The sequence below is a fragment of the Pelecanus crispus genome, chromosome 5 (assembly GCF_030463565.1).
Source record: "Pelecanus crispus isolate bPelCri1 chromosome 5, bPelCri1.pri, whole genome shotgun sequence".
In the NCBI taxonomy this organism is placed as follows: domain Eukaryota; kingdom Metazoa; phylum Chordata; class Aves; order Pelecaniformes; family Pelecanidae; genus Pelecanus; species Pelecanus crispus.
In genome coordinates, this window is record NC_134647.1 from 68,073,036 (window position 1) to 68,099,358 (window position 26,323).

The 26,323-nt window shown below is 37.0% G+C and overlaps 1 protein-coding gene across 1 annotated transcript in view; it reads left to right on the plus strand.

Moving 5' to 3' along the window:
• The window catches only part of FAF1 (Fas associated factor 1), a 175,595-nt gene that overhangs the window by 116,870 nt on the left and 32,402 nt on the right, over window positions 1–26,323 (plus strand). Inside the window, exons 12-14 of the mRNA XM_075710337.1 lie at window positions 831–912; window positions 10,866–11,020; window positions 24,531–24,667. Coding sequence (XP_075566452.1) covers window positions 831–912; window positions 10,866–11,020; window positions 24,531–24,667 — 374 coding nt within the window. The remainder of the gene's footprint in view (window positions 1–830; window positions 913–10,865; window positions 11,021–24,530; window positions 24,668–26,323) is intronic.

Below are 26,323 nucleotides of genomic sequence, written 5' to 3' on the forward strand. Positions count from 1 at the left end.
TCATAGCATATTTAGGGATCCTAATCTAATTTATATTAAGCTTAACTTTGTTAGAATTGTTTCTGAAATAAAATATTTCTCAGTCCAAGTTAGACTGACAGATTCTTGCCTTATTTAATTTGCCACTAATTAATATAATTACTTAATTATGTAAGAGTCCAGAAGGATGATAAAGATTCTGATTATGTATAGTAATTTTAATTTGATATACAGAAACAGAAAAGCTGAAGCTGATTAATATTGAAAAATATATAGAGTTGCAATAAGAGTTTTCGCAGTAATGAAGTGCTTGGATAAATCTCTACTTTTAAAAAATACAGAAATGCTGGGGGTTTTTTCAACTTTATACCACCAAATCATACATTGTTAAACAGTTGCCATGTTTCGTCAAATAGGTAGAAGCTGCATACTAATATACTGCCACGTAATGCAAAGTTTATGAGACTTCTGATTTCACTCCTCTGTGATGAAATGTTCATTTATGCATTAATGTGTAATACAAGAACAGCCTTCAATTAACCTTTAAGAATATAATAAAGAGAGGAAATAAGTTATGATTGAAAAATTATATAGAACTTAAGGTGTCTATCTATGTTAGCAGAAAGTTTTTATGATAGAATTTGTAAGGTAGTAGTTAGTTACTTTGAGCTTTTGAATGTTGGCGGACAGATGGCTTTTAAAGGACAGAAGGGAAATATTTAGAAGCATAGTACTTCATCTTTCTAAAAGTTTAGCTAATGCATTATATTTACAGAATATATGACGAGGCAGAATATTGAAATTACTTATTTTTGTAATTTTTTATTAATTGGAAATTTTATCTCAAATAGATACGGTGACTGCCATCCTGTTTATTTTATTGGATCATTAGAGGCTGCTTTTCAAGAAGCCTTCTATGGGAAAGCTAGAGATGTAAGTGTATATTAAAATTACGTTAATATAGGGGGGAAAATGGAAATCGCTGTAAACGTTTCATCATTATTTTTAAAAAGGTAAACTACATTTGGAGTTATCTTGGTTTTATTGTTTGTGAAGAGCTATACTCATTGAGTTGACTGACTAAAAATACTTACCTTGGTTGTTGAAATTACAGTGAATAAATCATTCTTTCTAATCATTCAGGCTGTATTTTTATTGGAGTCCTTTAGTCATCAGAGCTACTCTTTTTCTTTTTTTTTTTTTTCCTCCATCTCCCTTTTCTTCTTGAAATAATGGTGTCCTAGCACCACATAACACTGGCTGCGAGTCTTGTGGTTGACAAGTTCAACGTTGCATGTTGGTAACTCCTTTGAAGGACGGCTAATGAAATTGTAAATTTAAATTGAAAGGTCTCTGAAATACTGTGTGCTTTTTTTCCTTTGTACTGCCTTTATCTGCCAAGTAAATTCCAGTACTAAGGTTTGGTTATTTAGTTTTTCTGCACGTCCAACCAGACATCTCAAGTTTCTGTTATTCTGTGCACAGTTTTAAAATCAGTATTTTAATAAAATTAGAGTGGGGATAGTTTATTTAAGTTTTGGTGACTTGAATTCACTAAGGAGAAACCCAAACCCTTGCATAATTAAGTGTAGATAAAGCTGAAACACAAACAAGAAAATCATGCTGTTTAAATTTACTTTTTGTTGTCTTGATAGATATTTAATTTTAAAATGAAGAATGTTTTGGCTCCCTGTAGTTATTCACATTGGAAGGAACAGCTATGTTATGTTAGGGGCTGTTATGTTCAGTGTGCAGTGTTATGAATCTACCCTATATAGCTTAAGTTAAGACATACTTAACATGTGCGCACACTCTAAGTTTAGTGAATATTTTCATGTCTTTGTGCAGATTTCAGAGCATAAATGGATACATAATAATTCAGGGGCAAAGTATTAATTTCTAATAACTCATTAAAGTGGACCATAATGCATGTTTAAAACAAATCATATTAATTCAACAAGAAAAGTGTTTGAGTTAGGAAGTTCACTTTGTGTCATTTCATCAGAAATGGTTGACAGTGTATCAGTATAATAATGGATGAGAGCCCCTTAGGAGCTTTCATAAATATTTTTTCAATACCTATAAATCTGATACTAATGCAGTGCAGTTACTTATTTTTTTAATACTCAAAGTACTACTTATACTACTTACATAGCACATCTGAAATTCATGTCGCCTTACATTTCTAATGTTTTGCAATGTATTCAGACCAGATACTCATCAAGATAAAGTTATATATTTAGGAAAGTATTATTTTTGTGGCTTTTTTCTTTTTTTTTTTTTTTCCTAATATTGCCTTAATTTTTGAAAGCTCTCCCTCCCAACTACCCTTTGGAATGACATTATTTTTATTGTAACATTCTGACTTTAAACAAAGGTAAGAAAACATATAAATACCGTTTATTTTTACTGTTTTTTTCCCATTGCAAACAAGTTTTTTCAGTACTGCCCCCTGGCATTCATAATTGAGGAAAGGGATACATTATTTTATATTTTTATAATTGCATTTCATAAAATAATTCAATATTTATATCCGTATAAGGAAAAAAGCTTAGGAGAAACTGCAACCTGTATGTCTTGTCTTCTAATTTATACTATGGAGGGCACTTAATTTTACCAGGGCAACAGATGAGCTTCAGGCACCAGCATTCTTCACTTGAAGTGAGAAATTGAGTTCCAAGAGTAAATAAAAACAAGATTGAAGGTTTAAATCCTCTGCTAGGCTTTTTGAACTTATATACTCATTAAATGTTTATTGGAGTGGTGGGATTACGAAGGATTTGGGCAGCTTCATCAACTGGTATATACTTAATCACTAAGTAAAACACTACATTTGATAGAGTGTTTCTCACGATGCCACACTCAATCCATCTTAATGAAAACCGCTTCAAACTGATTTAATTTGAGAGCACTTGGCAGCTTGAGTGCTCAGAGATCTTAGCCTTTTCTTGACAAATTCTCAACGCTGTCCAGAGCAGAAGGTGCACTCTGGAGTTCAGGTCTAGTGAGACAGCCATCAGCTATGTTTCTAATCTATATTGTGGATACTTTTTCCCTCAAAAAAAAATCCCATTATATATGAACTTGAAGCCTTTTTGCAGAAATATGTTAATTTGGGTTATTTTAGGAAAATTAGTTTATGTCAGAACATGTGTTTTAAACACAGATTATGAGTTAAAACTCTTTTTAAGAAAATAGATGTTATTCTGTTAAATCTTAACGTCTTTTCATGTGTTGGAAAGGATGGTAATTCATAGTTGTTTAAAAAAATGTTACTTGAAAAAGAAATACCTTGTACAAAAAGTTTAGATGTTTGTTACCTATGTTTTGGTTAGCTTTTATTATCATAGCTTTTCATTTCAAGTCTTTAGATAAAGTTGTGGTTTAATCCCAGCTGCCAACTAAGCCCCACACAGCCACTCACTGACTCCCCCCAGGTGGATTGGGGGAGAGAATCAGAAGAGTAAAAGTGAGAAAACTCGTGGGCTGAGATAAAGACAGTTTAAAAGGTAAAGCAAAAGCTGTGCACGCAAGCAAAGCAAAACAAGAAATTCATTCACTACTTCCCATCAGGAGGCAGGTGTTCAGCCATCTCCAGGAAAGCAGGGCTCCATCATGCATAACAGTTAGTTGGGAAGACAAAACGCCGTAACTCCGAACGTCCCCACCTTCCTCCTTCTTCCCCCAGATCTATATGCTGAGCATGACGCCGTATGGTGTGGGATATCCCTTTGGTCAGTTGGGGTCAGCTGTCCCGGCTGTGTCCCCTCCCAACTTCTTGTGCACCCCCAGCCTCCTTGCTGGTGGGGTGGGTTGAGGAGCAGAAAAGGCCTTGACTCTGTGTAAGCACTGCTCAGCAATAGCGAAAACATCTCTGTATTATCAACACTGTTTTCAGCACAAATCCAAAACATAGTCCCATATCGAAAAAATTAACTCGATCCCAGTCAAAACCAGCACAGATAGTTAAGATTAACATACATGAGTATCTTTTTTCCTTTAAGCAGCTGCTACCATGATAGTGCCAGTTTTAGGTAGGAGAGATGGAATGAGGTCAAATGTAGCTCTCGTTTAAAACCTGTAGATCTCTTTAGCACAAAGTACAATAGCCAAGATGCAGAGCTTTGCCTTTAACAACTGGTGTCCTTGGTCCTTGGCAGTGAAATCCCCAGGTACCTCCTGCAGCGTGATAGTTAAGGGCATTGTGTGTTCATTTCCAAGGCTTATTTTATATATAACACAAGAAAATATTTTCATTAGGGTTTTTTTAATTGAGTCAGGAAGAGAGAGACAGAGGTTTATTAAATTAACAAATAAGTTGTTCTTTTGTGAAAGTCTTCCTCTACTTATTGCGCCGATTGGAAAGAAGCATTTCTCTGTTATGTTAGTTTACGAAGAACAAGCTTACTCTTGCTCAAGTAGCTACACTATCATAGCGATGCTGCGGATGAAATCTTACAATAGACAGTTTTAAACAAGATATTTGGGGGAGGTTTCTTTGCGACTGAAAGCAGTTTGTGGGTGCCTTGTGTTCTGAAACATCAGGGTGTTTATCCTAACTTAGGGCAGTATTGTTATTAATACAGGATCTTAATTGCTATATTGAATCTCACTGAGCTATTTACTTGAATAATACTAAAGTATTTTCTTTTATTGGAGCTTGTTTGCCTTTTTATAGGTGGTTGCTACTCTTTTATTATGAGAAAGAATAAAGACCTCTGCTTTACCTTTTCAGGAGCTCTTATCTTTCTATACCTCTGTCAGATCACCTCCTGCTCCTCTCTCAACCTTTCTGTCCACTGACTTTTAATAAATATGTGAAACATCTCTCTTAGCACAGATTGGTATTGTCACCTCAATATATATTCCTGCATACTGAAAATGAACCAGGTTTTTGTTCTCCTTGAATTCTGTCTTTTAGGTTCAGTTTAGTGGCAACACCATCCCTCTCACATATGGGCACTTTATTTCCTGAATACTTAGAAGAAAGTACGCTCCTTCCATGATTTGGCATGTTCAAATAAAAGCGCTTTTTTTTTTCCTGGTGGTAGTAGAATATTCCTTCATACAGGGCTTTCTGCAGTATCATTTTTATCTGTGTAACTTAGAAAACTGTCCCTTGTTATTATTTCAGCTAATTAAGCTCATGCTGAACTTAATACAGAAAAACGATTCACAGAGATAATTATTCTTATTTCTGTTAGAGCACATTATAGAAACAGCATTGACTACTCTCCAGTCTTTTTGTCTCAGAAGAGAAATTTGAGGTCTGTCTTTTAGATGATACCTTGAATAGAGGAGAGACGTTGTTCTGAATCCCAATTGCAGGATGGCTTTTTGGTTTAGTCTCTGTCATCTTTTTTTCCCCATTTATTCCCTAAGTACTGCTGAGTGATGTCAAGGAGTACAGCTTCACCACCGCCTTTTACTTAGACTCCAGACACATTTCAAATCAAGTCAAATTGCTACTCCTACATTTTATAAGGGGCACGATCATATTGTGCATCCTACATGTGCTTTGAAAATGCATCTGTAGTTGAGCTGCCTCAGGGTCCTAGATGGAGCAATTGGTACTTTACAGATTACAATTAAACATATATAACCTGAACCCTAATCTGCATGGTCTGGCTGAAACTGTAGAGGACAGGTATAGAAGTAGCAGGGTTAGCTCAGTTGGTTAAAGCATGGTGCTAATAACGCCAAGTTCACAGGTTCAATCCCTGCTCACTGCAGGGGGGTTGGGCTCGATGATCTCTCAAGGTCCCTTCCAACCCAAAGCATTCTATGATTCTATGATTCTATAACTTTAGGTTCCCGGGAAGAGTAAAGCAGCTATACTATGGTAGATGTCAGTACATAAATTCCAGTTAAGTCCTGTGTTAGTCACCTGCATTTTCCTCCCAGTCTTGCCTGGTGTGTGTGTGTTAGCAGTTCTGTCCTTTCATTCTTAAATTAATTCTGAACTTGTGGATAATTATTGTTTAGAAATTTTTGCTACAACATACCAGCTTAGTAGTCTTACTGTGTGCCTACACGCCCTTTACTCTGCTTCATCTTCATATCTGAAAGATTAGTCCTGGGTATGGGTCTCTCTCCAGCATTCTCTGTACTTGATATTAAATAATGAAAGTTTATTGAAATTGTCTGCCACACTCTACATTTCGTCCTCTTTCAAAGCCTATGATTTGTAGATCTTATTTGAGTTTGGGTTTAATTACTGGATATTCTTTGCATTATGTAAGATGGCGCTACAAGTTCAATTGATTGAAACAGAGATACAACGGTGCAATAGGATCAAATATTTGGAAGATGAAAGTAGACTAAATCAAGCTTAAAATAAAACACAGCTTTACCTGGCAGAGTGGTTAGCCATTTGAACAGCTTAGCATGGTTCATAAGGATTCTCTGTCACTGATGTTTTTTTGAGACTGGATGTTTTACTGAAAGATAAAATTACTGAAAGATTAAATTAGGAATTAGTTTAGGGATGTCTTATGCCATGTACACTACAAAAGACCAGATCAGAAGATTACAGGAATCAGCTCATTCTCAGTTTAGGAACCTGTGGGGTACAGTTTAGTTCAGATCACCTTGGTGTTAGGGAAGGTTTGCATTCTGCTTAGGGAAAAAAGATTGTGCGTGATAGAATAGCTGTGCCCAAGAAGGCTGATCATATGATCTCCAAGATCACCTCAGAGAGGTGGATCAAACTATACACTTTAAAGGCCTAAAGATGTACAAATATGTCCCTTTATTCATTTAAATTAGCGCTCTCTACATAAAACCCAAAGGAAAAATGAAGATCTTGATTTGTTAGTCTACCAGCTTGAAAGAACCTTTGTGCCTCTAGCAGATGTTACATTGTGAACATTTTTGTCTCAATTATTACTTGAACTTGTGAACCTGAGATTCCAAAAAAACCAGTCAGGTCTGTGTTTTTGCTGACCTTTATGACTGTATTGCTATTCTCATTCTATTGCTTCTATTCTATTCTATTGCTATTCTTCTGAGATATCTAAGTTATTCATGTTATTAGGAACTGGCTAAGAAGCTTGGATATCCCATTACTCAGTTCTTATCAATTTAGTCTCTCAACCTCATGCAGATCTGTGTTTCTTTCTGCCTCAAGTGCCAATCCTTCCTTCATTTCTTTTAATTCCGTACAAAGTGCATTAACTTTTCTGACGTTCCAAAATGCAAAAATGGCCAACTGGATGGCATAGCCACTTTGGTACATAGGATGGATCTTTAATGTGTTTGTCTCGTGTGGGAGTGTACATGCATGTTAGATCTCTTGGTCAGGTGCATCAGTTTATGTGGCAGGAGGCTGCTATACTTTGGATGGTGTGGCAGAGAGGTTTCATGGTGCAAGGCTACAGCTGGCAGGACTGTGCCTCTGAGGGGACTGCCCTGCTGCAGTGCAGTGTCCATCTGCAGCCCACGTTTCCTTCCAGGGTGCCACGTGCCAGGCAGATTCCATCAACAGATCAGAATCAGGCAGGAGAGGGCTGCAGTGCTTCACTGCAAATACATGCAGTGGGTGTATGGCAAGGGAGCAGAGGCACAGCTGAGTCTCATGCAGTCTGAACGCAGCAGAGGTTGCAGAAAAAAATGCTTGAGGTCTGGATTTTTTAAGGTATTTAGATAGCCAAGATGCTGAAAACAGTTAGCACCTCTTTCTCAGGGCCCTTTTTCCTCTGAAATGGAATGAAACCTGGAGCTTGGAGTTCAAGCTTTTAGGACCTTAAGTCTTACTGACGTTGATGAGACTTACACTCCCGAGTATGTTTGTAAATCTGGGCCCCTTCTGAAAATTCACATGTATGACTGCCTGGTCTTCAGCATCCACATACTCTGAAAAATACATCTCTTGGTGGCTTAAGTTCCTGAAGTCCTAAGGCCTTTGGAAGTCCATCAGCTACTCAGTACTTAGAACCTTTTCAGTATCCCATACCTTCACAGGGACTAGTAAAAGTTCTTTCCCATTGGATTTTTTTTCTTGGTTAAAATTTTATGCGAAGTATATAACCCCTGAGTCGTCATATTTTTGAGATATCCAACACAGAGCAGACTAGTGCTCCATTAGTAGGCTTCTTTTATGGAACTCAAGACTGTTCAACAGTTTAGTAAGCCTTTTTTATTAGTATTGACTAAAAAATTTCCAGTATTATTCATTATAGAATCCTAGAATTTACTCTGATTTTTCAAAGGCTTGAAATAAAAACAACAAAAACCTGCTTATAAATATATACTACCATGGGTTAGTGAAAACAAAACAAAACAAAACCAAAAGCCAACCCACAAAACAAAAAAAACCCAAAACCATCAAACCACACAACAGCAACAACAACCTCCAAGCTGTGAGCCTTTTGCAGTAATGCATTTTTCCAAGGAAAAAACATCCCTGGCTTCCACTAAGATTTTGCAGAATCATTTTTCAGCACTTCAGTTCCTCCTGCTACCTCTTTTCATTTGTCCTAGCTGTATGCCTATGCCTGACCTTAACATTTTGGATGAATTATCAGACACAAGTTCAGTCTTTCATATGTGATGGAGTTTAGCCTTAGCATGGTGAGATTTGTTGATGCAACAAAAATTACATTCACTTGTAAAGTAGCTCAGTGTAAACATCTATTGTGTTAGTGCCCGTTCTGTTTACTAAAATTTGTCCCTAAATCTTTAAGCCTAAAACTGTACATATTTTGAAACATTCCGTTGTATGGAATCTCATATTTAACAGTTTCATGGGGTTGTTTCTTTGGAAGTAAAAGTGTTTCTCAAGAGCCTTTTTTTCTATCCGCTGCCAGTGAAAAGAGGAGAGCAAAGCCATCCGCTTACCACAAAGCAGTGCCACCACAAAGGAAAGATTAAGGGTTTAGAGAGAGGTCAATGTGGGTTTTTCTCTAACTAAACACTTTCCTAAAGTTTCCTTGTGGAAAAAATAATGAAGTCATCTCAGAGTTTTTAAAGAATTTTTATTTCTTTTTCACCGTCTGCATTCGCTTGTCTTCTCAGCATGGATGTTTAATCTTTCTGGGCTTTGTGAATTGGTCCAAATGAATAAGTGGTGAGCTGTCTCTCTAGGAGCTAGAGGCTTATTCTAAGGCCCTAATCACTGAGTAAACACATCTTTGCCCTCCCTCTCTTACAACTGCTATATAATAGTCGAGATTCTAGCACAGTAACCTGGATATTGCAGGGATCGACGCTTTGAAATGCAGAATGGCTGATCCTCAAAAACAGACAGTGCCTGATCTTCCCCTGCCTCTTTCTTCTTTTTAAATTAAATATCACCACAGAAATGCTGTTTCATTGCTTGATATTGTGCATCAGTGCCCTGGATTTTCAAGTTTAGTTTCAGTCAACATTGTTGGCTGCACTTATATGGATCTCTGCATGTTGGGCTTATTAATGGCCCTTCCTAGCACATGTGTATGTGGTTCTGAAGAACATTTAAATTAAATTAGACAAACATTAATGCAAATTACTGATCCCTTTCCCAAAGTCTAATGTTCAAATGTATTCTTCTTTTTATAAACAGTCATTAAGTTTTGTCCAAAGCCGGCATATGAGGTGATAGCCATACAGGTTTTTTTACACAGACAGCTTGTCTCAAAATTGCATCCCATGTCTTGCTATATCAATACACATCAATATCTAGTGTTCAGTGTTACTTCTGATGAAGAGATTTGAAACTACTTTAAATAAAAGTCTGAAAATAGCATTTACCATATTGTCTCAGCAAATATGTTCAAGTAGGGTTTTAAAATAAATTAAGTAATATATGTGGGTATGGAGTAATGAAAAGTTGTAATTTTCTGAATGGTATTTATAATTCATTGAATACCAGATATAGGATCATGGTCCTTAACTAGCTCATAGTTTCCCTATGTTTTTCTCAGTCTGATTTCTGTCTTTATGTACACATAGACTCACTTTCCAAAAGGTGGTCTGAGAGTGTCATGGAGACACAGCACAGTTCTATGCTCAAGTATTACTTGATAGGGTTTCAGAAGAACATGGCACAGAATATTTTTTTTCAAGAGGCCACAAACACCATCCTCAACATCTGGTCTTCAATAACGTGGTAACTATGATGAGATATATCAGCATTCACAAACCCAATGGGGGACTTGATCCATGTCTCCCATCCCCCTTCCATTGCATCTTACACATTCACAGTGCTGCTGGGGCGACTACGTTGCTCCTCTCCACAAGAGATGTAGCCAGGTGGGCTGACACATGGCCTTTTGACCAGCTACACATCAACTTACGAAGTAGGTGAGAGGCTGATGTGCTGTGGGCCTCCCCACATCATACGGCTGGATGGAGAGCTGCCAAAACATGCAGCATGTAGCATCGCAGGCTTTGGGACTGCAGGCAGCTGTCTTGTTACTTACTCATATTCCTCTTTATTTGGCTACAGATGGGTTGATAACAATACACTGTTGTTTTTTAAGGTGGTTTGTAATTGTTCTGTATCGTAGATGCTGTTGTGTCAAGAGGTGTGTTCCTGGCTCAGGGAATTGTTCAAAATGTTATCTTTATTGGGCAGCAAGCCAAAAAAGTTTCTTAAGCTAAGTCTTAATAAGGTTTTTGGTTTTCATTCAAATATTGTTATTTTCATGTTCCAAGCATATAACATATCATGTTTTGGTACCCTAAATAAAATATTTGGAAGCATTGAGAAGATTTATAGATTTGGAGGGATGGACCGTTTGACTTGAAAGCTACTGGTATTTTTTTCCCCTGTGTGTGCATGTTAAGATACTTGGCACCCTCAATAAACACCATAGGGTGTACTAACACACAAATCTGCAGCAGTAATTTTAAATTACTAAATAGACTGAGGAAGTTTTCACTGATCTTTTCTTGTGTCTTTTCAGAGAAAGCTTCTTGCTATCTACCTCCACCATGATGAAAGTGTACTAACCAACGTCTTCTGCTCACAAATGCTTTGTGCTGAATCTATTGTCTCCTATCTGAGTCAGAACTTCATAACCTGGGCATGGGACATGACAAAAGAAGCAAACAGAGCAAGGTAAGACTCTTTGGACTGTGAGCGGAGCAGCTTTTCTCTCAAGGAAGACCCTTATCTCTGTGTATCAAATCTTTTGTTGCTTGATATCTGTTTGAACTAAAAACTTCATGCTCTTTCTTAGCTGATCAATGAAGCTGTGCTGGCTGACGTCACTGAGAATTGGACCATCCTTGTTTTCATTACGAAGTCACTTCTTATTCCTGTGCAGGAAAAAATAGTTGAAGAAATTATTTCTTTTTTTTCGAGTTTCTTCTGCAAACATAGTTCTAGGAACGTGTCTTTACAGTTTTGCATTGCCATAATATTATGTGACACTGATTATATATACATAGGTGTAACTGCATTAGAACTTTCTGACATAATAACTACTGTGGTTAATTAAAGTCTTATTAAAAAAATAACATTCATGTGATAAAATAATATTAAAACCAGATTATGCAAAAAATTAGAAGCTTGCAATTCATGTGAACTTTTTTGAACTACAGTCTTCTTACAGAACATTCCTTTGGTAATGTTCAGATACTGTGATAGGTTTAATTTGGTAAAAGTCATCCTATGTCTTAGAGGCCATCATTTTGCTGATGAGTAAAGAAATTAAAAAACTGTAGTTTCTACCTCCCTCTGCATCCTTTGTGTGTTACCAACAAATTTTCTTATCTTTATATAAAGACCTCTCTCCTTTAGTTATTTATCAGTTGATCTTAATCTATTGAAAATAATGATTTTAGGATTATAGTTGTTATATTTAGAAATCAGACTTGTTTGATTTTCTAACTTGGACCTTATTTCATGACCTTTATTTACACAGAAGACGACTGCTTGCCAGGATAATGTCTTGCATATGTTACTATAATGAGAGATATTCTAACTTTTGAACAAAAGATGCAACAGTCATATGGGCTGGGATAAGGTTGCCACTTTTTTACACAATTCCATTGATTATTGAACAATTGAAAGTACATATGTATGTTTCTTTCTGTTGTGGCTTGCTAGAATAGAGCATTAATGCACTCCTATTCTTAAATACGTAAATTATAGTTAATATTTCTGTACTGAAAGTGGGCATGGAGAACAGAACGATCTCTTTCTCTAATACGCTTTTTACATGACACGTGTGTTTCACAGGAATTCGTCTCTCGACCTTCTGCATTTTGTCGTTGGACGAATCAGCAGCTATGTTTCTGGTTTAAGTTATTCTAGAGAAGAGTTAAAGATTATGGAAAAAAGCAGTCACAAAACCAGAAAGTTTTTTAAAAAAGAAAAGAGAGAGGGAAAAAGAAACATCTAGGTTCTTTCATGGGACTAAATACATAGACTGGAAAGTTGCTTAAGTCTTTTGGTATTGCCATTCATGGGCAGTAAGGAGCCTCCTCCTTTTATCCCACAAGTTGGTGTAGAAGGAAACACTATTTCTAAACCATCTGTAGTGGCTAAGTTCAGTTGACTACCTGCTGTTCTATTGTTCGCTTTTCTATTTAATTCTCTAGTTTCTTTTATTTTACAATGACAAAAAATTGCAGTGTAGTTTCTTTTGAAAAACTGTGTTTGAGGGGGTTTTTTATGACTGACGATCAACAGCCATGTAATTGCTTTGTTGTGTTTTACTAAAGAAATCTATTAAGTAGCACAACTTTGATACACTAGTAATAAGAGTTTGCAGGTTACAGAGACACCTGTGGTGACCAAAGCGACAGAAGCTGCTTATTAGAAAGAGCCTGTACAGCTGTGTCCTATTAACTCCTTATGACACTTCTTAAAACACAAAATAGAGGGCTTGTTTAAGGCTTTATAGCTATTCTCAATGAACCTAGTCACCGATTGTGCAGTACGATAGGGTTTTTAAGCCTTCATTTTTTGCTTTCTATTAACAACAACAAAGAAACTGTCATATTAACAGTGAGGTCAAAAATAGTAAGGGGTAAACAAGGCATGCTGGCTCGAATTAGAATAATTTCTCATTTGTGTTTAGTGTCACATCCTGTTCCTTAAGCTGTGATTTCTTCAGAGGGGGCATGATGCTTCCTTCTCCCTTTGGAAAGTGCCAATGCACTGTGGGCATTCCCATAAATAAATACTCAGTACCTCTGTTTAATTACTACCCTTCATTATGTGACACAACGACAGTGGTCTTGGAGCCTGTTCTGTTCTGTATCCCTATGAATACAGTTGCACGTAGCTTTTTATTTGAATGGTGAGGAGACAATGGCAACAACAGAAGGAACTACTTTTTGCCTGCTGGTGTAGCCCAAGAGCAACTTATTTGTGCTGTTACAATTCCATTAGTGGAAAAGCCAGGGTGGGAAGGCAGAGAAATCAGGTCCACTTTATTTACAGCAATCAATAGGGACACCTCAATGTCAGTAGTAAAAGACAGGTTTTCAGTACTGTAGCATGGCATGAATAAATTCAAACAGATATAAATACTTTCTTCATATAAGCCAAAAAATCTTGAATATTCTGATTTTTTTTCTTGCTCTTTGCTGTCCTCTTTCTGACATCTATGGATGTCATTCTGTTCCAAAAACAGTCCTAATGGTAGTTTCTGGTTTTCTCGTTAATGAAATGGGGGTCCATCCTGAGCACTGTATAACAAAACCAGCTCCAAAATCTTGTCATTTTTGTTGATACTGATGTAGGGATATGCTTTGAATCCTGCATTACTGTACACTGTGCACTTGTCAGCTGGAATCTTTCAATCTTATTCTTCAACACCTGTTGCAACAGTGAAGAGAGTTCTGTAGGTAGGACTAGAAGTAAAATGCTGTGTGCAAGTGCCAGAGTAACTGTTAGCAGTTTCATTACTAGATTAAAAAAACATAATAAAAGGCACAAAATAATAAAATAATTAGCCTTCATTTAGGAAAATAACATGGCATTTTTATAATACTGTTAAGGAATCTATGTGAAAGCTTTGTCACCTATAGTTTAGACTTTACTGAGCAACTGTTTGGAATATTCTTGTAATTTGTGTTGTCCTTCGTCAAAGGAAAAAAAACCTACAAAACCCAAAAATCAACAAAAAAAACCCCAAACCACAAAGCTACAGGTATATCTTTCACTTTCTTGCTATATTCCATTCAATTTGGGGTGAATCATAAGCTTAAAAACCGCTGTTCACCTTCCCTTGTTTGATATGGAGATTTGCTACCGTGCCACTCTAAACAGCAGAAATGCACTTACGGGAGGTGTCAGGGCAGCAGTGGTGGTGTTTGACAGTAGTGGTGTTGACAACTCTGGCCCTACCTTTTGGTCTGAGCAAGCAGCTGCAGCAGCTCACCAGCTGCACTGGGCCATCGCGTGGTCTAAGTGATTCTTCAGGTTTCCAGAGAGGTTGTGGAATGGATAAGCAGGAGAGCCAGACATGCGCAGCTATAGTTCTGGCACTTTCTGACTTCAAAGAGTTGACTAAATACCATTATTCTAATATAATTATGTGTGTGTGTATGGGAGGTGTATATAAGTGTGTATATATATGTGTGCAAGCACATGCCTGAGTATTTTTGCTGGTTCGTTAATACACATTGATACAATATATTTGTATCCAGGACAGATATACAGTTAATATATATGCATATGTATATACCTACACACGCACACATATCCTTAGATTTGTACACACAGCATTTACAAACATAAGTTATGCATAGTATTAACAGATTTCCAAGGTACTTAAGGTTGGCCAAGCAAATCAATGCCAAAACCGTAAAAGAGTGACTCGAATGTCTGTTGCAGCTTTTTAGCTTTTGATATCGTTGCCCTTGGGCGCTGTATTTCAAGGTGTTGCCAACTTTTCTCAGCTCTGATGACAGGTACTTGTTAGTTTTAATGTTCAAATTATAGTTTTTCTCTTTGCTTAAGCTTAGGAAAGAGTTAATTGACTAAAGCACTTCTCAGCAGCAGGTTGTCTTCACCTGCAATTTCCGTCATCAAGTAATTAGCCATATTCACAGTTGCTGACCCTTAATATGAACCTACTGAATGATGCATGCCTGGATGAAGACCAGTTGACCATATTACTCCAGCTCCCCAATCCTATTTGATCCTTCAGCAAATATATTGCAGGTGTGGGGTCTGTGAGAGCTGGACTTGGGGAGTTAATTTCTCGCTGCCTCTTCAGGAGTGACCGTAGATTCTGTATATGTTGTTTGCAAAACTGTTGGACGTGTTCTTTGGGCACTAAATCCTTTACAGGTTTCACAGAACAGTGTGAAAACCTTTTCTATTGTATTTTGCAATATTTTATTTAATTTACTTTAATAGCAATACAGTGCCAGTCAATAAAAACAGGTCAAAAGTCTAATTAATGTTTTAAAAATAAAGGTTCTCAAACACCAGGCGAGTTTGTCATTTTCTGTATGGTTTGTTTTGAGGAGGAAGAGGAAAGAAGGTGAGGAGGGAACCCTTCTGTTCCATGATTACATCCCACCCGCTCATTTTCTCCTTTTCTCCTTTGCTTTTGATTTTAGTGGCGGTCTTAACAGAATGTCAAGATCAATTTGCAGCATGGTTTAACTCAAGGTTTGCATTCTGCCAGCAGCGATTGTCCTAACGAACAATGCCGTGTGTTCTTGTAACTTCAGAAGCTTTTAGAAGGCTCATGGCAAGGGCAGCATCTAATGACTTTATTAGTGTAGGGTTTCAAAATGGGCTCAGTAATTGTTCACATCTCTTTGTCATCTAGTCATAATTACTGCATAGTATTGTTCGGGGTTGCACTTGTGAATAGTTTCCTAATAGCACTGAAATGAAGAAAAAAGGGAAAGGATAAAAGGTGATTGTCTCTTTAGATGGAGAACAAAACAGCCTGTATATAGATGATGGTTAAACTGTTTATTATACACCCACCAGAAAAGGTAAACTATCCCTGCTTAAATATTTATATACTTCAAGGTAATTTCATGTTAGTAGTCTAAAAATGTCCAAATTTGGAAAATTAAAAACCAGCAGAGAATGCATTTTAATCTGATTGTGATTAGTAAGATATGGGTGTCTGTAATATTCAACTATAAATAGAAAGTAGTCTCTCTGTTGATGTGATTAAGGTTTTCAGTGCATCGTTTTATATGCCTATAGCAATGCTTTAAGGTCACCTGAAAAAAAAAAATATTAAAACCACAGGAATTAACTAAACCAATACATTTGTAAGCATATCTTTTAAGTCCCCACTATAAAATGATATCCTAAAGCAAGTTCTATCCCACTGTACTCAAACTACAGCATAGTTTATTAAGCTTGTTGAACAGAAAAGGTGAAAGACTAAAACTTGGTAGTGTCCTGTGCGAAGAGGTGAAGGCAGAAGAACAGGTAGTCAAGACAGACTTGTTGGGCTGCTTTGAGGAAGGAGAACGAACTCATTCACAGGTCCATCTAAATACAGAAGTCCACAACTGCACCAGTGAAGTCTAATGCCGGATGGAATTGAAGCTGTAGAGAAATTCAGATGCATCTATGTATCTAAATCAACCTTCAGAAGAAATCATTGATCTAGCAGAGTCAGAATCATTTGTACCAAAATGCAGCTGAAAGGCATGAATGAATCTCTTTGGTACTGCTGGGTGCCCGATTGGGACAAAGCTCTCTGCAGAAGTGTAGGTGCCCATCCTCTTCCTTTAGGTTAGGATGACTCTGCTTTGACCTCTCTGCTCTCCTTTTTGTCACCGTTCTGACTGTCTGTGGGTCTCAGAGAGCTGCAAATAACAGTGTTCACTCCATGCTTGGCCAGAAGGTTCAACTGTACCTGTGCCATTCCTGACCAATGGTTGGCTGATCTAGTCTTTGGTGTCAGCGAGGTTTCTCAGCATTTCTCCATAACCAGTTCCAGTATTTGATTTTCGCTGCATTTAGGCAGTTTGCACTAATATTTAACCGAAGTTTCTCTTGCAGCAATCAATGACAATTATATCTTGGTCCAGTCAGTAGACAATGAGGTATTGTCTTCCTTTATGCTGTTGTGTTCTTTGGACTTAAATGGTGCTATTTTTTCCTGTGATTTTTTTTTTTTTTTTTGACTAAACAACCATGATTCCTTCAGCCTTTGCTTGTAGCTTGTCCTTTTGTGGACATTTGTTATTGCAACCTTCATGTGGTCCTTCTGTAATTCGTCCACACCTTTACTGATGTGCTGTGCGTAAAACTGCCTTATCAGTGCTAAATACAGAAAGAGGATTATTTCTCGTTGTACAAACCATGCATCTGTTTACTCACCCCAATATGATGCTTGTCTTCTTCACATCATGACTTTCCTTCTTCCCTTACTGCTTGATTCTTATTCTGTATTTGTGTAATTGTTCCTCCTACTCAGAGACTTTCATTGACCTTGTTGAATTGCATTTTACTTGTTAGGATGTTTCTCTGATTTGTGAAGATTAATCTGAATTCTTTTACTGACTTCCAGTGTGCTTGTAGCTTCTCCCACTTTACTAACATCTGTAAAGTAACTAAACATACTTGTCATTCTTACCTAGGTTATTATTAAATCTACCTGTAGCAAGCCTTGGATATTCCTTAGCAAATCATATATTACATGCCTTTCTAATATGATAGGCAATAATCAAAGCTAGCACTGATATGCAAGCGCATCTTGTCTTTTCCATTTTTAGTACAGTATTTTAGCAAGGGATCCAGGTATATTTTATTTATATTTTCACCAATGATTTTGTCTGGTGTCCAGTGGTATCTGAAAGGATGGATGAATGAGTTTCTAGAGGGATGTGTTTTAGACTGAAACGGGGTTATAAAGTATTTACCTAATCTGTTTGAACCTTGCAGGATGAAATTAGATCTTCCATGTTTTATGAAGAGATAGATAACCCACTTGTCTAGGCTTTACTCTCGCATAAAGGAAAAGTGGATAAAATCATGCTTTTTATTTCTGAATCCCTGGATACTTAGTGTGTGGATACTAAAGAGGATATCCACATCATCATTTGATTCAGGCTGCTTTGTATGTCTTTAAACCATGCCTTGTGTCTGTTGCTTATTCCCCCTTGTGTTCGAGTCAACAGTTATGACCCTAACTATGTGGGTAAGACAATAACTCTGTATTATGGAGATTATGGGTAACAAGCTTATTTTAATTTACCATTTTGTGACCACAGCTTTTACTTTTTTAAATAATGTAGATAACCTAATACAAAAATGTTATTTTTACATTAACATTGTAATGACTCTTATGTTGACTTTTCACAGTATATAATTATTATTAAAACTAATCAGAAATCTTGCATATTTCATATTCATCATTGTTTTCTTCATGCTCAAGAAAGAAGTTACATTTTTTTCACAGCCATTTCTGAAGTTATAAAGTTTCTTAAAGTGAGGTTGGCCTTGGGAAGTATCTGGCCATAAATAAATCACACTTTTTTTGCCCAAAATCATCCTGCTTGTGGACTGAACACCAGCTGAGACTGAAAGGGAATAGATATTTTAGAAGAGGTTATCAGATTTTGTCCTGCTGCTGCTTTTTGAGCAGGGCTTCAGGTTGAGATGATACAGCGAAAAACATCTCCAGTGCAGCCTTTCTGTTAAAAAGTTCTCTGCAAGAAGCATAGTGGGCACCATGGGTGCCTCATTTTAGGAAGAACTTTTCCAAAGTTTTCCCACCAGTGTGTAAAAATTAAAAGTAATGGCAGGAATATATATATGAGTAAGACTGTAACAAATAACAAATCTCTGTTATTTATGTTGGTACAGAAAATAAGGGGGAAAAAACCCTATGCTATTTTTTGTTGTTATTTTAATACATTTTATACACATTATCCATACATTTGAGAGCAGAGTTCTCTCTGTATGGAGGAGAATTTGCCCTTTAGTGCACTAGACAGATTTGCTAATACAGTTATTAATTAACCTTAAGGTGCTGGGGAGAGTTTAAGAAAAGCAAAAGCAAAGGAGAGCTTTAAATTTTTGTTTGAACAGACAAAAAACATTCAAAATGTAGCATCAGGTGTCCCTCTTTGCACATTCCAGAAGTACACTACAATGTACCATATGCAGCTTGCTCTGCATTACTTTCCTTCTGCAGGTTTACTTGATTAACAAAAAAGAACTAGAATTAGCATTTTAGATTTAGTTATTCTTTCTGCAGCTATACTATGCCATGACTGCTTGACGTTTTTATTTTATTCATAGTGTCTTGAGAAGATAGATTAATTTGGGGACGTATGCAGAGCTATTCATAGACTCATAGAATACTTTGGGTTGGAAGGAACCTTTCGAGATCATCCAGCCCAACCCCCTGCCATAAGCAGGGACATCTTTAACCGGATCAGGTTGCTCAGAGCCCCATCCAACCTGACCTTGAATGTTTCTGGGGATGGGGCCTCCACCACCTCTCTGGGCAACCTGTTCCAGTGCTCATGCTATCAGATTGTATCATCAGTTTTATTCCAGTAGGAAACTGAAAATTGATACCACAATGGAGGACAGGCATCGAGTAGTTAATACTTAGTTTCTGTGCTGACTGGTAGGTGGTGTCCGTGTCTTTCAAAGCCGTGCCAGTTGCCACGTTCCTGAGTGGAAAGAGAAGAGAGACTGAATTCCTCTGCTCTTTCAGAGTCCTTCCTCTGGATCAAGGCCAAGGGCAGCAGGCAGCAGTGCTGCGTTGCGCTATGATTTTTGACAGAAATGCAGAGGACTCATTGCTCAGAATCGTCAATTCTTTGCTAAGTTCTTCCGTTAATTCCTCTTCGGTTCTTCAATTCTTTGTAAATTCTTCCTCTACTAGGTAAGAGTAGGAATCACTTTGAACCAGTTCACGCTGGAAAATACAACATGACAGTTTGGGAGCCAATGAACGCCTCTGCCTTGTGCCCCCTTTAGGGACTGGGCACCAGAGATGCTCTTAGCTTCCTAAATTGTTTAAATTGAAATACTAAAGGGATAGTTATGTTTTTCTAAAGTATGTAGCATCATAGCTTTTTTGTTTGTTCATATTCATGGTGTGGTAAGGAGGGATCGTGTGTAATCACGGATCAAAACTTGACTGCAGTAGATCCTGTCCATCTGAATAACAAAAATGTGAAACAACATGATACAAGAGCAGGAGATACTTAAAGAAACAGTGAGATAATACCAGTCATTGTAATGATGAAACACCTCCCATCGGGACCAGCTGCCATCTCCCACCTAGGGGTTGGCTTTCTCCTTTGGGCTCCCCCCCCAAAAAGGCAATACATATTTTGTGGTGTGAATAGGTATCATATAGATCAAAAGCTTTCCTGAGATCAAAAAATATTGAGCTCCGAGATCACACTTTTGATGATCAGCACTTTGGCCAGAGGTGGCCAATGTTGTTGTTAAAAATTAAAAGCTGCACGTTCTCACAGAAACATGTTATTGCTAAACCCCAGCATTTACAAAGTTCTACATAGTGTATCTGAGATCAGGAGCTATGGTAGACCGCAAACTTAAGTTGTAATAAGAATTCCCTTTTGTTTTGAGACTTAGTAATATTTTCAGCTTTTTTCAGCAGATTTTTAAAGCTGTTATTTTTTCATAATTGCCTTCTAGGTGGTTTTTTTTAAGTAATATTAAATAAATTGCATTTTATGATAAAATTACAACAAAGTTATGCCAGGAGTGTATTTTAAAAAAACATGTCACATATTAGCTGGTAGGGAATGATAACATTCTTCTCTGGGAAACTAACATGCTACAAACATGATAACTCTCCACACAGGCTATGCACATGGAGGGTAACGGCTGTGCAGTGATCAGCAACCCCCCAGATTAACACCTTCACTTCACTAGAAAGATTTTCCCTGTGTGCCGCTTTTAACTAAGGAGTGAACTATGTCTAAGAATTAATACCTGTTCAATCTACATTTAAGATAAGTTTGTCATTTTTTTAGGATTTGTTTCTGTATTTGTCAAGCCATGCTCAGTGTCCATGTTTATTCTGTAGCTTTCATATCTGCTGGTTTCATTGCTAGCGAGTCATGAAAGAAGTAAAGAAATGATGCTGTCTGCCAAAACTATTACTTTTCTTGATGAACTTTATTCTTGTATCTTTCGAGATTTTTTTTTTTTTAATGGATTTTTCCTTCATAAAATGCTTTTTTGCCTTTCTCATCCTTCTCCCTCCTTGAATATTTTTGTAATTTAAAAATAAAAGGACTAGTAGGGTGCCATTTGCCGTCCCTTTCTGGCAGCGTTCCTCTATTTCCACTTTTGGTTGGAGATCACAGTAATCCAGCATGTTGTGGAAAACAGTTCTCCCTGGAGGGACATCTGGCTCTTTGATGCACTCCACAGGCAGTTCTCTTGGCAGCTCTGGAGATGCCACTGAAAGATCTGGCACACTTCTGTTTAGATGAAAGTAAGAAAATCCCTTGTTAGTGTTGTACACAGTAAGATGCTGGTTATCGCACCAAATTGTTTTGGTCCTACTCCCATACTTCTGACAGTAAATGTTAGCACAGGAGATTTTTTTTTTTTCTGGCTATGAATGTGGAAGAAAGTAAAAAGGTCTGCAAATACAGAATCAGTAAAGGCAGAAAAGGAAAAAAAATGCAAAATCAGTTAAGTAGTTGCAAAATCTATTAAAAGGCATGAGGAAAAGCTAAATGGGGATCATGAATGAAAATTCAATTCCTACCCATCTAGTAAAATGAAGAGACATGTTACAAGTAATTGCTGAGCACTTACCACTGACCTGGCGAAGATCATGTGTGTGAGCGAGTAATCACTGGTGAACAGGAGTTACGTGGTGTAGGTGTTGGAGATTGCTGCTGCTATCTCTTTATTCAGTGTTGCATCATTTGGCTACCTTCACATTTTTGTTGGCTTTACTACATTTTAGTTCAAGAGACAAGTGGGGTCTTACTTGGTTCTAAAGGGCAGGATCTATTTTGACGGATCATGTTAGTGAGGAGAGTTTCTTGCGTATTCGCTCTGAAGATATGCATTGATAACCACCAGCTGGTCATTCATCCCCCAGGAACATCCTCATCGCAGCTGCCCGTGCTGCAATCTGGACATTCATTATTCAAAGTTGGAAGTGCTGGGAAGAAGAGTTGTTTCTCTCTCCTCCCCCCAGAAAGACAAAGGCTGCCTGATGGCAGTGGTGGCAAATCTGTGACATTCGGGTCAGAATTGGCGTGTGCTGCTCTTGTAGCTGGTACATGAGCGAGCTGGCCCCTTTCCCTGCGAGCTGAGCAGATTGCAACAGCAGCAGAGGAAGGGAGGAGATTTGAAAGAACAGGGCAGATGGCACTAGGGGCTTTAAGAAGTGGCCCCAAGAAAAAAAAAAACCCACTGTGATGGGAGATGTTGGCATCCGGCATGTCTTCTGCTGTTACTCAACCAGGAAAGTATGTGTACCCTTACAACAGCCTGGCATGACATGCCATCTTCTGAAGCCATGGAGTTGAAACCTGTTCCCAGCCTTGATTATAGAGGATCCCAAGGTATCATAGTCTGTTAGGTTCTATGTAGTCAGCCAGAAGTTCCATGTATAAAAATTCATCTCCTGGAGAAAAATTATTTGGAGATCTTTTAACGTACTGAAATACCTACTTCATTCAGAATTCTCTGTGTACAAAATCCATACCTATAAAGGCATATTCTAAGACTGAGTTATGGGTTGACTAAATACAGAATTGATTTAAAAAAAACCCAAACCAAGCCAACACCTTTGACTAGTGCAACTAGCATTGTAATAGTCTCTTAGTTTCGTTCCTTCTAGCAGTATTCTCTACAGCACTTTTTCACCTCCAGTTAAATACTTTGTTTTTACATGAAACTTGAGTGCTTTTCTTCCATGGTGTGTTGAAGACTGTTAAATGGTTTTAATACACAAGTTTCAGGAATTCAGTTCAGTTGACCCCTGTCTTTATTACTTTTAGGAGTGAAACCTTGAACGCACATAAGTCATTTGGTCATGAAAGATCACCATTGACTTCTGTGAGGCCAGGATTTCACTTATGTATTCCCACCTTGAAAAACAAAAATCAGAAAAACATTATTTAGCTTAAGAGTTTATATGTCCAGACTTTATGGACACTTTATTTTATCTTTACCAGATGGTATGTCTCTACGTAGCTATTTCTGATATAGCAGTCCCCATTTGGCATTTTTGACATTGTCTTTCTGTGTGATAGTTCTGAATTGCAAAAGTCAGAGAATCAAGGAGGCAAGGAAAGGTATTTGCCAGTAATATTTATGGCTTCGAAATACTCGCTAGCTACCCCTGCTCATTGCCTTCCATCCAGCTATGGCCATAGTTACACTACAAATTGTCTCTGAGCAGGGTTTTTTTTTTAATACTTCAGGTGCCTCGAACAAGCCCAATGTTGTACTCATCAGGCTTATAAATTTTTAGCCATTTTATTAGATACAATGTATATTGATTAAAAAAAGTACAATTTTGAATCTTTTCAGTGTCTTTAAGAAGAAATTACTTGGAGCGCTTGACATTTTAATGCAGTTTGTCTTTTCAAATAGATTTGGCTTCTAATGCATGTGACAACAGGACTTTGCTCTTCAGTTAGAGCATACATTTCAGAGTAGTTGTTACCTAAAATATTATCATAAGGCATAAGAAAACACACGATTTAAGTTGCCTTTCATGAACATAATTAAGAATTAATAAGCCTGTACCAGTGGCTAGTCCTCAGAATTTCCACTGTTTTGCCTTTTGTGACCTGTGTTATTAAAAGTCCATTATTTTTACAGACTTTATTAAATTGGATCTTATTAAAGCATTCTATATTTGCATTTGGTCTTTCATAATTCATTATTATTATGACATTTACTTTTTACCATCAGATCTGAAAACATATCATAAGCTACCCTTTTCTCTTGAAAGAAATGCTAATTTCAAACAGTCCTCTAATGGAAGAGAAAAGCTTTATCAGTTTTTTCATTTATTCGAGATCGTGTTAAGAATACTAATGCTAGACTTCTGTATGCTAATATCCAAGAGCTTTTTTGGTCAAAAGCTTAGAATTATTGTTTTTAGACCACACTGCTAAGTATGTCACTGGCAGGGCACCGGTACAAAAGAAAATACAATTCTGAAGTACCACGTTTTAATTCTATGACTGATAAAAACAATTTTCTTGATCTTTCATTATTAAATTATGCTTTCGTATGAAATTATACTATTTTTATACTTCATCATGTTTACTAGGTTATGGGTCTACTTAGTTTCTCTTTAGAAGCTTTTAACAATTGATTTAGCATGATTATTTAGGAGGGGTTCGTTTTGAATTATAGCCTGCAGAATAGTGTAACAAGAAGTGGAATTCTCCGTCAAATAAAACACTGTCTCAACCAGTTATTAATTGTTTTAAGTTAGATAATCTGGGATCTATCGTATTTGTAAATATTCTTATAATTTAATCATAAAAAGGGAGAAAGAGCTCTAGAATTGAATGCAGAAGCCTAGATGTTAAACAGTAGATAACACTTAGTTAAAGTGCTGAATTTAGCTTTTTTTTTTTCCCCCCCCTAAAAACTAACTTCAAAAACACCTCTACAATGTTAACTTTTTTTTTTCCACACATAGGTTTCTGACGATGTGCACTAGACACTTCGGGAGTGTTGTAGCCCAAACAATTCGAACTCAGAAGACAGACCAGTTTCCACTTTTCCTTATTATTATGGGAAAACGATCATCTAATGAAGTATTGAATGTAATTCAAGGTACAGTTCTTGCTTTGTATTAAAAGTAGTTCTTATATGAGTGTTGAAACTGTTAGAAGACATCTTTGCTAACCGTTTCTTTTTTAAGATGTTCAGAATATGAATTTATTTCACACAAGAAACTTTCAGTTGCCATGGTATAAATAGCTACTATTCATAAATGTGTTAATTAACATGGTATTAGAGATTGAAGTTGCCATGACTGTAGTAGAATCATATTTTAAGTTTTTCAGGTTTTTTACAGTAAAAGGCACATCTCCTACATAAGGAGCTACACTTCATTTTCCAAATTTATATCCATATAAATTACTGATTTCCAAAAGATTTTGGCTGTACTTCTTGTGTAGGGCCAGAATGCATTTAGTTCTCTCTGTATAGTTCCTTGTTAACATGTGGACTCCTGTTGCATGTAGTGGGCTAATATTTGAACATGAGTTGCTTTTTCAGACCTGCCTGCAGTTTTGAGACCCCAAATCGGATCAGATTTCTAAGCTGCTAATATAATCTCACATAAGTGAAGCTTTCTGGCTTACATGAGCAGTTCTGTCGGGCATAACCACTCTTCTGATTTCAATGACAGCAAGATGACTTAGATCTGGAGTGATGCCCTTTGACTGCTGTTCTCAGTAACTCTTCAAATTAAAATATATCAAAGAATGGCTGCCTCTCATTTATTCTGCTTCCTCCACAAGTTCGCCTTCATGATGCTGTGTCCTCATTTATTTATCATCTAGCAGTCTTTATTCTAATCTCTGTATTTTCCTGAGGAAATTCAGCCTCAGGAGATACTGCCTTTTGCAGACAGCATTACTGTTTGTTTCTGCATATGGGATGAATAATTTTATTGAGGAACCTGCAGTGCTCCTTCCTATGGCCAAAATTGTGAATTTTGCATGGATTTTGTCTCCTTAGTGCAAGGTACAGCACAACACTAATTCATGGTACTTCCATCACTTAGAAAACTTATTTCATACAAATAACTTTTCATAAATAGTTTTTTCTTGTTTTCATAACTCTGCAGCATAGTTCAGCATGTGTATAACTTTAAGCACCTGTGTTATCCCACTGAAGTCAGTGGTGCTTACTGGCTTAAGTTACTTAACTGTTTTAGCAACTTGGTGTCTCAAAGTCAAAATATAATGCAGCTTTCTATTATAAAATAATCCAAATTATTTAATTGCATTCATTAAGTTTTAATGATTTTTCAGGTTTTCTGCAAACAATCTTTTGAACTAAACTAAACTGATCATCTGTTGCAGCCTTACTTAAGTTTATCTTTTAACAAAAATCAAACGTGCTGTGCTTGTTATTTTCCCATGAATGGGGACGCTGGTATCTTTCAACAGTATACCTTCAAATGAATGGCAGTCTCTGAAGTCATGCATGTTGTAGCATGCGGGATAACATTTTCTGCTAAGGTAGCAAATGCTAGAAATAGGAACAATGGGGGCTTTTCAGGGCTGGGTGAGAAGGCATGTTTACAGAAGAGATACAAGAGTATAGAAACTTAAGTCCCAGTGGCGTTTATTGAAACGCAGACTGCCTAAGTTTGCTTTCGATTTTTATTTTTTCCTGGGGTTGGAAACTATGGAGACAGTTTTGTTTTCTTTAGTGGTACTGTGGCTTCTGGTTAGTTACTCCTTTTAAAATTTTGAC